The 14,246-nt window shown below is 38.4% G+C and overlaps 1 protein-coding gene across 1 annotated transcript in view; it reads right to left on the reverse strand.

Moving 5' to 3' along the window:
* The window catches only part of LOC129652970 (uncharacterized), a 142,414-nt gene extending 129,543 nt beyond the window's left edge, over positions 1-12,871 (reverse strand). The window contains exons 1-3 of the mRNA XM_055582173.1: positions 12,820-12,871; positions 12,046-12,401; positions 11,845-11,951 (exon numbers count right to left, since the gene is read on the reverse strand). Coding sequence (XP_055438148.1) covers positions 11,845-11,951; positions 12,046-12,401; positions 12,820-12,871 — 515 coding nt within the window. The remainder of the gene's footprint in view (positions 1-11,844; positions 11,952-12,045; positions 12,402-12,819) is intronic.
* Positions 12,872-14,246: the final 1,375 nt, after the last annotated feature.

Below are 14,246 nucleotides of genomic sequence, written 5' to 3' on the forward strand. Positions count from 1 at the left end.
ACAGAAATAAGATGCTACATATATTTAAGTAACATTGAGGTGAAGTATGATCATCTTGTTCTGAAAATCTCCTTAATAATGTGTGTAGATGGTTTTTAGTTAAAATATTAAAGCAGGGTTGCACTCATGAAGCCAGTATCTTACAACTTCAGCTATATTTGCCTTTTATCTCTTTTGTAAGTAGAACAAACTCACCCCCACTCCTCTGTCTACTATGCTCTTTTCCTGATGTTTACATAGTCTTTCATGCCTCAACTTATATATTTTTGTTTGGCCAGAGTCCCCAGTTTTACTTTATTAGCCTGTTTTATTTTGTAGTAGCATCTCTCATTATTTTAAGACTACCTTAGTTTTGTTGTTGTTTTTAGCTGTTTGTATCTTTCCCTAGAATGCTAGCTCCCTAAATGCAAGGAACGTGTCTACTCTGTTCGCTTGTATATTCCCAGCACCCAGAATAGTGCCTGGCATATAACAGGCATGTCCTGGTGCTTATGAAGGAAGGTCATTATTCTCTAATAATTCCCTTTCCTTTCAGTTTGAAAAGGTAATAGTGTTTTTGTACAAATTTATTCTATTGCATCTGTATCAATACAAAAGTAGCTATGGTAATCATAAAATAAAACTCTATATAAACTCCTGAGAACAAGGCCTCAAGCAAAACAAAACAAAAATTTGAGGTACTGACATATACACAGGTGGCCTTGTACATGGCTGTTGGATGGCATCACCAACTCAATGGGCATGAGTTTGAGCAAACTCCAGCAGATGGTAAAGGACAGGCAAGTCTGGTGTGGTGCAGTCCATGGATCTCAAAGAGTTGCACATGATTTAGCTATTATGCAACAAGCCCTCTGAGCTCTGAATCTAAGAGTCCTCAAATTAGTTAAGTATTTTCCCCACTGCATTAAAAAGGAGGAAGGCAAGGCAAAAGGCAAGGACCCAATTAGAGTTAAATGACACTTAACTTAGCCCTCAGCCTCTGAAATGCATTCCTTTTACACTGTTATGGTCATACCAGTTGTTTAATTATTGACTATGTACATACCAGTTTATAAGTGACCATCAAGTCCTTCCAGGGCCACTCCTTTCTACATCCTCAACTATTAACACTATGGACCTTTCACTAGAATTCCCTGGATCTTATCCTGACCCATCAACTAAAGATTTAGTGCTGGAAAAACCAAGGGTCCTGGAGGAGTCTGCTCCAGCATTAATGCCAGCAGGCATCCTCTCTGACGGTCAGCGCCCGAACTTTATGAGCTAGGTATTTGTTGTTTTGCCTGCTCTAAATTTAGTCATTTCCCTTCTTTTAACAGCAGAACTCTCTTTCTATGTGGTCGGGTGATGCTTTGCACAACTCTCAAACCCAGGGATGACACAAGGATCAGCTCAGGAAAAAAATCGTATTTCATAGCGTTCACCATAGTGATGAACTTGGGGAAAGTGACTCAAGTTGTTCCAGTCGAGATGATCCTAGACATTTTTGGGGAAAAAAAGTGTTCTCTTTATATGGGGATTTCTTATATGTCTGTAGCCACTGAGAACATTCTTGCCACTTTAAAGAAAGATCCTGATTGTAAATAAAGCAATGGCAGAGAAGCATAGAAATAAGGAGATAGGGAGAGATGGGGGTTGGGAGCAATAGGTCTGATCTTGATCATATAGCTTGATTTCCCATTTTCAGCTCTGATGAAATCCAGAATATTCTTGGATATTATGGTAACATGAGCTTTAAAATCCCTTTCTCTCTGAACCATTTTGAGTTAGATGGCTTTTTTGAAAGTTAAAGAGTTCTCCACATTTGTGTCAATTCTAAGGAGATGAATGAAACTGGAGCCTATTATACAGAGTGAGGTAAGCCAGAAAGAGAAACACCAACACAGTATATTAATGCATATATATGGAATTTAGAAGGACAGAAGTGATATGGACCATATATGCAAGACAGCAAAAGAGACACAGATGTAAAAACAGACTTTTGGACTCTGTGGGAGAAGGCAAGAGGGGGATGATTTGAGAGAATAGCATTGAAACATGTATATTACCATATGTGAAATAGACGACCAGTGCAAGTCGATGCATGAAGCAGGGCACTCAAAGCAGGTGCTCTGGGACAACCCAGACAGATGGGATGGGGACGGGGTTCAGGATGGGGAGACACATATATATACCCATGGCTGATTCATGTTGATGTAAGGCAAAAACCACAATATTGTTAAGTAATTAGCCTCCAATTAATGTAAATAAATTAACTTTTAAAAAAATGAAAGAGTTCTTGACTAATAAATAAGGGTGAAGAGTGATTAGATCTGACAACAGCAGACAATTTGCAAAATCACTGCATTTCCATTCCTGGTGAAGTGAAGCTTTTAGTAATGAAATATCTTACTGAGGCTCACCATGTCAGAGGAGGTCTTTACACCCAGATCTATGAGACTCCAAATTTCATGCTTTTAGCACATTGCCATAATGGTCATCTGGACTCAAACCATGAAGTACAGTTTGCTTATGGCTCTTCAACTTCTTTTGATCACTTGTATCTCCTTGCTTCCATCTGTCCTGAATCTTCTACCACTAAGGAGACTGATGATTATAATTTCTTATGGTTGAGTATTCACTCTAGAAATAGACCCTTGGCTTTGAATCCAATTCCTTCTACAGAACAGTTGTGAGACCTTAACAAGTTACTTCTTTTCCACATTTTTCTCATCTAAAAAATATAAGTTTGTACCAATCTCATAAAATTCTTAGGAATGTTAAATGGAATGAAGTATAGAAAGTACATTAAAAAGTGCCTGACATAGTAAGAGTATAAGAATATGATTAACTTTTAATCATAAATTTTGGACAAATTTTGTGTTTGTCCAAAAATCTCCCATAAATACCAATCTTACATTCCAATTAATCTTGCATTCTTTCTATAAGCCTTTCCCAATTAAAACTCATATTTCCTTCAATCAGATCATCTAGAAAGTCAGTTATGATAATCCACATTGCAAAGTGTACACCTTTGGTAATCATTTCCAAATGTGCTTGATTCTTAACATAAGAATTGTCAATTGACGGACTTCACACTAGGAGGGCATGATAACTGGGGCTTGCGTATATTCCCTGCTTAGCCATTTCCATCTTGAAATAAAGAGCCAATAGATTCAACAACTTCCATCAATGTTCAGGAAAGAGTGAAAAGTTGTATAAGTGCAAATGAGAAAAATAATGTGAGATGAGGCAGGAAATCTTCTGGTAAAACTACAACACACACTTCCCCATCACCTCTTTGTAGCCTCCAGGAGGTACCTTATGACTCTGTACTTTACAAATAAGGAAATACATTTATAAAGACAACATTTAATATCATGGTGACAGAGCAATGACTAAAGGTTAACTGGATCAAGTGACTTAGGATCAGTGACTTCTCGTATAGATTAGAGAATCATCCCTTGAACAATTTTTAAAATAAATTTATTCCGAAGTTAGAGTCACAAAAGTAATGACAGTATATTAAGTTGTCCTTGTCTTTTCAATAGAAAGAATAAAGACTATTTATTCAACACACAGTGAAGATGTTAGATTTTTGTTTTTATTGTTGATAAGAGCAAACTAGAGAGAATTTAAAAATTTACTGGAGTTTTTCTTTATTAACCACTGAAGCTGTCTGAGTCAGTAGGTGAAAATTATTAAAGGCTTCCTACGTGTGTAATTACAGGCAGGTAACCTAACTTCTGAGTCTCCTTTAGTGCATTTGTAAAATGGAGAACTTCTTCATTATCAAAAGCATATAAGGCAACAATATTTTTTTAAATTCAGTGAGATACAACTGTCATGAAAACAGTGATGTAAATGTTATCATTGGAAGAATAAAATTCAAAAAGATGCCCGAAAATACATGCCATTTGTTTGAACTTTTAAATATCACTGTCTTACCTCTAGTCAATCAATTTTGTTCTAAAAATTACCACTGGGATAATTTTTACATGGAAGTTCTCAAAAACTTTCAGATCATGGTACATTCCATTTAAATGTGCCAAATACGCGAACAAATTACTCTCCCTTATTTATCTATACATACCTTTTGTGAAACTAATCTGAACTGTATACAAACTAAGAGGGAAATCTCTTGGTTACTGACAAAAAATAAATTCAGCAGGTAGAGATGAGCATGGAGTCTAGAGTACCAAGTTCCCAGTAGTTTCTAGAGTAAGATGATTCATTAAGATATGAAGAAAAAAGTAGGAAAGAAGGAAGGAAGAGAAAGAAGGCAGGAAGGAAGGAGATAAAACAGGAAAAAAATGGCAGGGAAGGAAGAGAATATAAGAGAATTACTGTATCGTGCCCTTAGCTGGAGAGTTGAACAAATCTTCCGGCAGTGAGTAGTAACATGCTTCAGTGCATACGGGTCTGAAAATCCAGCGGTCAGAGAAATCACACTGTTGCTATGTGTTCAATATATAAATGATGAAACAGATTCTCAAAGGCATAACAGAACTCATCTATGCTACTCTTCCCTGAAGGAGTCGACTCTCTCCTATCATTAATATTCATTCTGTGTTATCTAGGAATGGTTCTCAGAGTACCTATGATTCTCCAGGAAAAAAAAAAAAATATCCAAAAGCAAACAGGAACCTTGCATTTTAAGTACATTTCCCCCCCACAATTTTAAAGCAGGCAGTTTTAAACCATTTAGGAATAGTTCGGCTTTTTGTGGCTTTTCTAGAATTATTAAACTCAACTATATCTCAAGATGATTGTCTGACATTGTATATTTAATATTATAACTGAATAAAAATACAAAAATAGGTACATTATTTGCAATGTCACATTGTTAACTAAGCTTTCATGTACAGGAAATTCTGTACAAAAACAAAAAATTCAAGCACTTTTAGGCATATAATGGTCTGGTTTATAGATATTTAAAAATAAAACTTGTGGCCTTGGATTCTGGACATTGGTTAAAATAAGATAGTGATGTTATTCTATTTAAAAAGAGATGTATGCTCTAATGCCCAACAGTTCACTTTATTCATTCCTCAAATCTGATAAAAATGCTACGGATTAGGCAGAAAGCCAGCCCTGTAAACCAGGATCTGGCAGACACTCCAAGCCAGAAACAGATTCCATGCTTTGCTACCTTGTCTTTCTCCTGAGAAACCGTGACAACTTTTCCTCTTAATAATGATGCTAACTCAGAGCCTGGTTGTTAGAGGAGCTTAGCTAGGCCTTGGTAACCTGTGTTGTATCATTTATCCTTGTCTCAAAGGCCATCAAGTCATTTGTCTAAAAAAAATTTGTTAATGACTTTTCCCTGGAAAATAAGCAGCTTCCATATTTCAAGGGTAGAGAACAAGGACCGACCCACTGTTTATAACACACAGAATACCAGGGTGGGGGTGTGTGTGCAGAACATCATCTGGAAAAAAGATATACTTAACTGACTCTTTCTCCTTCTCAAGGAAAGGGCAAACAGTTCCAAATTGACGTTTTCATGAGTGTAGCCTGCTGCTATGCTGCTATAGTGCTGTTTATACTTACAGTTACTTTCACATAAAATTATGTCTGAAAAAAAGACTAACAATAATCTAGCCTGAAAGCAACACTATGTGATGTTTCACAGTAATATTCAGAGATTCTACAGGAGTACGAACCAGTTCTCAGGTATCTGTGATGATCAGGATGAGGTACATGAATGCTTGAGTCTCTGTAACAAGACACAGGTGGACTCGGGAAGTATTAAAGCCAATCTAAGGATGTGAAAATATTTTAAATAATTATTTCAGCTTTACCCACTGGTGTTAATAAGTTAAAAAGTTAGACTGATTCATGGTTTTAACAGTCTCACCTTTTGCTTGGGTCACTTGTGAGTAATCAAAAGAAATTCCATGAAAGAAAAGCTATTTTGTCAATTATGTAAAGCTTATATACATTGCACTTTGAAAGTGTTGACATGAAGTTTGTTATAGCTGAGCATGTTTTGTGTGAGTATTTCCATGTGTTTTTGCCTTCACGTTGATGAAAATATGCCAATAAATCTGAAAGTAGCAATTACTAAATCCAATTATCTGCTTCCAGCTAGAGTGAGGCTTGGACTGGCATGCAAGGAGACTGGCCCGGAAGTGAAATGAGCCTCAGATAAAACCAGAAGGCTGTCCCCTGGAGGCCACACCCAGGGAACTGTCCCCAGAGGTGTTTGTCTGCTGTCTTCTTTATTCGCTTATGGCGTAAAAGTTGGTTGTAGTCTGGGAGGGTGTGGGAGGCCAACAAGAGATATCGTGTCTCATTTAAGCAACTGGAGTATCAGAAGGCTTTGTATTTAAATAATTCTCTGACTCTACTAGTGCTTAAATACCTATGTGCATTTTATCCTTGATTAGCTAGGTGAATGATTTAGAAAGAAAAAGAAAACATCTATTGCAGGAAACAACATATAACCCTCCTTACTTGTATAATACCCTTTGGCAAAAATAATATTGCACTGTTTGAACTCTAAGCACTTTAGAACTATAAGCAAAGCTACACTGAACAAATAGAGAAACAGCAGGTTTAGTGGGATGAGGCAAGACCAAGTTTCAGTATCATACCTGGATTGAATTAATTGGATATTTTGACCAAAATTCATTCTTGACTGAGTCACTTGGTTAAATGTCTTCGGCGCAGTCTGGGGGCTGCCGCAGCAGGACTGTTATCTAGCATGTGCAATGAAATGTTGTGTGACAGGGCTGCTGGGAAATTGCATTTTAACCAAACTACTTCAAAAACCAAATTATTTCACCAGATTCTTATACTAGCTGAGAAAGGCCATTCTCATTCTACATGGGAATTTTCCAGCTCCCATTTTGTACAAACAGTTAAAATATAGAAGGCATTTATTATCTTTATAAGCTTTGCAGTCTTCCAGGGCTCCTCTTCAACAAAATGACTCCGTACGTGGATAACTAATATGCTCAACATACTACTAGTGAGACCAAGACAGGAATGATTGATTCCTTTTTATCTACACAACGGCAAAACCCAAAATGATGAACTCTGACCTCCTCTCAATTACATTACTGGTAAGTTATGGAAACCAATGTGCCACATTCCTTCCCAGAATTGAATGTATTTGTAAAGGATCAGAATTAGTTCTAAACAATTAGAAGTTGTGGTTTAACTAAGTAGAAAAAATTATAGAAATTACAGAAATTTTTTTAAACTGCTTTGGATTTTCCCAAGACATGTCACAAAATTTCTTTCTAACACAGTATAAATGTGCTACTGTTTTTCTGACATAGGTTCCAATTTGTTTTAGAACTCTCTTAAATAACATTTTTAAATTTGGAAAGCAAATATTTTAAAAGGAGGTTTCCTTGATATAGGACTTCTGCAATTATATTTAAAACTATAGAAATAACATCCCCAGTGCTTACTCTTCCTATAACATAGCAACATTTCTCATTGCACATTTTAAAAGTAAATAATCTAGCAGAGGTTAAAGTTTTATTCTTATACAACAAGAAAATATTCTTACTTCCAGTAGATAACATGATTATATTTGCAATATTATTTAATATACATTTATTTTCTTATACTAACACATATGAGTAGGATGATGCTCATACCTGCCCAGCTATCACAGTTCATCTTATAGTCAATATAAAAATGGTTCTTCAAGAAAGAACACTCCGAAAATGACAGAGAAGATAAAAGAAAAACACTATTTCCCTCAGACAGGAAAGATTAAATCCTGCTTTTAAAAAACGGCCACACTTTAATGGAGAGGTTTGAATCAAGTTTATAAAAACATTATGAAAAAATAATGTTCATTCTTAAAGAAATTACTAAAGATACCGATCGAAACCCCCTTACCTGAAAAAGCAATGATAATCATGTTGATTATATAAAAGATTAAGAACAAATTTACCTTTATGCAAATGTTGAAAGAAACAAAATCTTAGAAAGAAACTTTAATGCCTTGTTATGTCTAAATCATATGAAAATATGATTTCAGGTTATTTGTTACCTGCATATAAAAGTGTATCTTGTACTGAATGAGAGGTTTTATTTTATTTTTCAAATCCATGATTCATATGAAAATCACTTCTTCCCTAAGCCATAGAAGAGCTGTATAAAGGGAAAGATCTATACCCCCATTAATTTTGCCTCTGGGTATTCCTAGTCTTTTCAACCAAATAAATATTAAAAGCATCCCTAAGACACTGTCATCTTTCATTAAATGGTACTTTTTACAGAAGTACTCCCTAGTTTCAGCAGATTATATGCTACTGCCCATTAGTACTGAATCCTTTCAGAAAATATTACATAATATATACATATATATATATACACACACATACACATACATATATACACACACACATGTGTACATATATATATTCTTAAATACTAGTTGAAATTATTTATTTGGACTGCCATATACTTTATTCCTATTTAAATAGCTTTGAACAATTTCAATGGCAAACAGTTTCAACTAGAAAGCATCTCAGACGTTAAACTTTTGATACAGATGTATTTATGACAAGCAAATCATTGAAACATTTTTAGAGTCACAGTGTTCTAGGTATTTAATTTTAGTAAGCATTAGTTTTTAGCAAAACACTTGTAAAACCCACCCCTACATTATTCTATGCCAGAGAATCTAACTTTGGTCTTGGTTTTCTGTAATATTAGATCAAATTTGTTCTGTTATGTAATCACGCTGTTTACTTTTGCTTTCCTTTCCCCAAATAATTTAATCACTACCATTAGGAAAAAAATATATTATGTTCCAATTTGGAATTAATGGTATCTCTTCCTAACTATTACACATACCGGAACTCTTAAGAGCTCAAAGAATTTCAGGCTCACATAATTGTCTATGTTAAGTGTGAGATTTTTAAGATCAGATGGCTGTAAAAACCTAATTTGGGAATTCAGTATAAATTGATTTAGTATATTGAACTAAAGGAGATGAATTGATGTTATATCTATGGTGTCATTAAGCAAGTTCAAATTAGCTTTCAGATCTAACATATTCTGCATTTTATTTATTAATCATCTAGTTCATTTTCCAAATACAATTAAGAGAAGTTACTATATTCTAGCTTTATTTTCAGTTAGCAACAAGTCTAATATGCAAATATTGTAAATACCATAACCATTTTCATATTTCTGGACTAGAACTATCTGACAATTTGACCAGACAGAATAACTAATATTCTCCATTATGAAATGAAGTTCAAAACTACTCTGCAACAATTCTCTATTGTGTGGTATTTTATCAAATTAGTATTTTAGGATTTCCCTTGTAGAGTAGCAAACCTTAGTTCTGATAAAAATACATTAAAGCCTAATTATCGTATTTGCTCTGAAATATTAATAAGATTTACTAAGATATTCTTTTAAAAGGAGAAAAGATGAAGGTTGTATGAAACTGTTATCCTAGAACATTTTATGGGATGACAGGGCAATAATTTCCTACAATATATCATTTAAAGTCTTACTTCGATCCACTCACTACATATTGGAATTAGTTCTGACTTCCGGTATACAAAGGCGTAATTTTTTTTTGTAAGCATGTGAAAAACTCAATACTCATGTGCATGTCTTTTACATGTCACTGCTATAATTAACATTTGTTAAGAGTTTCAAACATAAATGTCACAAACCAAGCCCAAACTTGCAACTTTCCTAACAGTGAGAAATAATCAAGTAAAATCTTAATTTGCTCACGTGGAAAGCAGTCGGTTTCCTTTCTCTCTTCATGTCTAAACTTGTTAATTCAAATGTACACACGTGAGGGAATTAAACGATTGTCCTTTAGTCCTTGTAACCGAAAGGTGGCACCTCTAAAAATTAGAGTTAGCTTTCAAGAGGTACCACATTAAAAAGGAAAAAAAAAACAAACAAAAAACAACAGGCATTTAAATGTCAAAGCCTTAGAAAGATCTTGTTTCTGTGACTTGAGGTTAATTCTACTGAAATAGGAAAGATAAGTGTCTCAAATGGAAAAGTTTAGAAAATAACACCTATTACATTGACGGTAAATAAATGCAACTCTTCTCTAGATCAGTGCATAAACTTGACGACTAAAGACATGTAGTGAAAATAATACTTTCTGGGATACATAGATTAGTGTGGAAGGTCAAGCAAAGTTGAGAAAGAAGGCTCCTTTTTCTTATTCCAAGTGGACACATTAAAAAAAAAAAAAAAAGTAAGACTTGGCATTTCCTCTGGTAAATCAAAGGGGAAGATTTATGTGGACACCAACATCTGCTGATTTCTCTGCACTCATGTAGGATCCACTTGGAATGCTTTCCCATTGCATTCAACTAAGCACTTCTTTCTACCTCCTCCCATCTGACAGCCATCACTTATCTGTCTCTGATGAATAACAAGAAAGGAAAGCTTATACCATTGACGATGCAATTAGAAATTTCTGAGGCTACCATCAAGGTTCTGTCCAACAAGTCCTGTACTCTTAACCTATCATGCAGGCAGCCAGGGCACAGAGTTGTTTTGACATCTTTCTCTGTATTATAATAAGAGATGAAAACAAAAACATTTTTCCCATTAAGATTTTTGAAATTTGAGGCTATCTTCCTACCATTACTTTCTAAACTTTGTTCCAGTACAAGAGAATTCTTGGCCAACTGAGCTTCCATGTGCCTTCTAAATGAAGTACTAAAATTGTATAAGCATCACGTTTACATCTATTAAATATACTTATTGAAAGAAAATAAGGCAAAGCATGAATTCAATATCTGGGAAACAATGCAAACAGCAGAAAGAGAGAATGAAATCACAATTCATACACAAATGCAGCTTTAACACAAAAGTTAAATGTTTGCTTTATTTTAAAGGGTTAATCTTCAAGAAAGTCAAAATCAATACATACACAAAGCTAACTAGATTAGCTTTCTCAAAGTAGAAACCCAAGCCTCCTGATAGCACTAGAGTCACTTAAAAATGTTTTGAAACTTTATACATATACATACCTATGTCTATATCTATATATGTATATTGCTCCTCAACATAAGGGCCATACCAAAGAATCTCAGGAAATTAATGTTTTTAATTTTTTTCTCTATTGGAAAAGCTTCTCCAAGTTCAGACATTGCCACTGATGGACAATACCAAATAGCCCTACAGGACAGATGGAAGCAGGAAGAGTCAAATGGTGGGCACTTAAAAGCAACAGCAATTAAGCAGTTGAAAGTGGGTTGAAACGGTGGTTTATTTTTGTTCCATTTGAAGGAATCAAGTGAGAAACACAGCCTCTTGCAAGGAGGAGATCAAGTCAAACTTGACGCTTCACCTCTCTGCACATCTTGTCTACTTCCTTTATTCAGTTTAATTGTTTTCCTTATTCTAATTTTCGCAGAGGTTGTATTCTATCTTGTTCCTTCTCCCCTGCCCTGGGCAGGAAAAAAAAAAATCTTTCTCCTTTCTCACTACCTTCCTCTTTCCTCTGAGAAAAGGCAATCCTCTCCAGGAAGAGAAAAAAGCCCTGTGCGTGCTTCGGTTGGGAGGAGGGAGAAGAGAGATTGAGAAAGGAGTTGGGGGCGGGGGGCGGTGAGGGATAGAAATTGAGGGTAGGGGGCGGAGGAGAGGGGAGGAGAGAAGGAAAGAAGAAGATGGGGGATGCCCAACATCAACTCCAGGCTCTGAATCGCAGGCGCTGTGCTAAGTGCTTCTCCAGGAGATGCACATGTGGTCTCATTACACTGCTCACAATAGGCCACCCGGGGCTCCCTTCCCAGGTCTCAGTCTCCCCCCACCAAAACCCAAGTGTGCCGAGAAGAAAAGCTTCTGGACGGATTTAAGCAAATAGGCACCACCGAGGTGACCGTGCCGCCACTCCCGCTGCCTTACCTGGAGCGGGGAACAGGAGGTGGTGCCTGCTCGCCGGTCCCTACAGCTTCCCGGGGCTGACCGGTGCACACGACTCCTTTCGCTGCCTCTGCTCTTGGAGGGGCAGCCTGCAACACAAAAGGGGGGTGTGGGTGTGGGTGTGTGGGAGGTTTTCCAGGGCCACCAGCTGGTCCCAGCTGGCCGCCCTCACCCTACACACACCCCTCCGGGGCACCAAGCCCCGCTCTCCGGGGAGCACCACCCTGGGGGCTTGCCCCAGTGCAGTCTCAAGTTGCCGCTGCCAAGTGCTGCCGCCGCCGCTGCAGGAGGAGGAGGTGGAAAGACACTGGGGGCAGTACTCGGTCTAGAGCATCCCCACACTGCAGCTTCTCCAGGAATCCCTCCAGTGAGGAGGCGGCCGCCCGTCATCTCCCAGCCCCGGCCGCCTGATTGGCTCCACCGCCGGTACGCTGAGCCAGGGAGCCAATCCGGGCTCACTAATAATAGGTGGATCCGCGCAGCCAACAGCGCCCATCCCAGTTCTGTTAGTGTCTCTCCATCCCCACAGCGGACCGGGACTTGAGGAGGGGGTTGAGGAGCGTTGGGGGAGGGCGGTCAACTCTGAGGGGGTCAGATCCCAAGGAGACGTAATCAAGGGCATCCGATAAACCCTCTGGGTAGTCACAGGAATGCCCCGCAACCTGTTCAGCAAGCCATAAGCATAGGAGAGGGAGGCAGCATAATAAAAAGCTTCCCCCACCCCTCTTTTCTTTTTTTTTTTTACTTTCAATCAAAACCTGCCCTGATACTGAGCATGCCCAGACTGCAACAGCGCCCTAGGAGTTCCGATGTGTGTGGGTTTGCAGGCTGTGGGTGTCTTAAAATGTGGGAGCCGGGAAGAAGAGACAGAAGTTTGTCTTTGGCTATTTGACCCGGAGGAGTTGTGAAAGCAAAGCAGGGCGGGGATAAGAAAGGAGTCCGCCGGAGAGTCCTCACCCTGAGCCATAGGAAGGTGGCCCTCTGGGCCACTGGAGACTGTTAATACCATTGTGTGGGTTCGGGGGTGGAAGAATAATCGGAGCCTTTCTAGACGCCTGGAGACTTTTCTTGAATCAAGGGTGCGGTGCTTGGGAGATGCCGGGATGCGGGCACGGGAAGCTCCTTCCCCTAGGTGGGGCCGGGAAGCGACTCCACCCTGCAGCGGGGGCTGCCAGGCAGAGGAGAGCGCTCTGGGAGTTTCCACTGCGGCGACCAGTAAGTTTGTAGACTTAGGTCAAGTGCGACAATGTTGGGGATGCAGTTTCTGCCAGCCCCCTCCCCCATCTCTCCACCCCTTGCCAGCGCCGTGACGGCTGAAGCGTGGGTACTCCCCCTCCTTTCTCTCTTTCCCCTGAACGATTCTGCTCGGAAGTAAGAAGCTTTTCCCCTGTGAGAGCAGTGCTGACCTGATTGCCTCTAAGCTCTAGGGCAATTTATAGCTTGGTAATACGGAGAAGCCAAACTGGGAGATTCAGCGATAGGGGGCAGGGACAGCAAGCAAGGCAAGGGGCGGAGCGGAACCTGGCCCCGGTAGGACCGGGTCCATTCTCTGCTCCACAGGGGCAAGGCTTCTGAAATGCAGAGAAGTATCTCCCTCTCTCACTCACTGACCTTGTTTACTGGCCTTTGAACCCCTGTGTTTTGCTTAGAAATGCTTCCAGTTTGTGTAAACTTTGTCAATGGCTCCAATTGAGAACTCTCCTAATTGGGTTATTTTACTGAGGAGATTATCATGGCACCTCAGTTAAGGAAATAAATAGCTATCTCAATTCCCCAAACCCATCCACTTTGAACTGGAGTTTCATTAACACTGGTTTGCAAAGGTAACTGTATCAAGAATTCAATTAACAGTAACACATTTCTTCAAGTTTTTAATTAAATCTCTGCAATTTATGTAATGTTTAGGATCCTTATTCTAAGTTTAGGGGAAAAGAAGACAACTTGACACAAATTAATCGTTTTAATAACAAATACGTGTGTATTCCCCCAAATTGTAACTAAATGTAAATATTTATCTCGTATTTTTTAAAAAATCCTCAAATCTTAAGAGTAATTTCATAGCTAGAGAAAGATAATAAATGTTAGTTTAAAATCAACTCAGGTATTTGATGAAGCAGAAAAAGAATGAGGAGGATAAAGGTGGAAGAGAAGGAGAAAAAGAAGAATCAATTACCAGTCTAACACTGCTTTCCAATAAATGTCCTCATACAAAAGGATCATATTGAAGTGAAGTGAAGTGAAGTCGCTCAGTCATTTCTGACTCTTTGCGACCCCATGGACTGTAGCCTACCAGGTTCCTCCATCCATGGGATTCTCCAGTCAAGGATACTGCAGTGGGTTGCCATTTCCTTCTCCAGGGGATCTTCCTGACCCAGGCATCGAAC

This window comes from Bubalus kerabau, chromosome 1 (assembly GCF_029407905.1).
Source record: "Bubalus kerabau isolate K-KA32 ecotype Philippines breed swamp buffalo chromosome 1, PCC_UOA_SB_1v2, whole genome shotgun sequence".
In the NCBI taxonomy this organism is placed as follows: domain Eukaryota; kingdom Metazoa; phylum Chordata; class Mammalia; order Artiodactyla; family Bovidae; genus Bubalus; species Bubalus kerabau.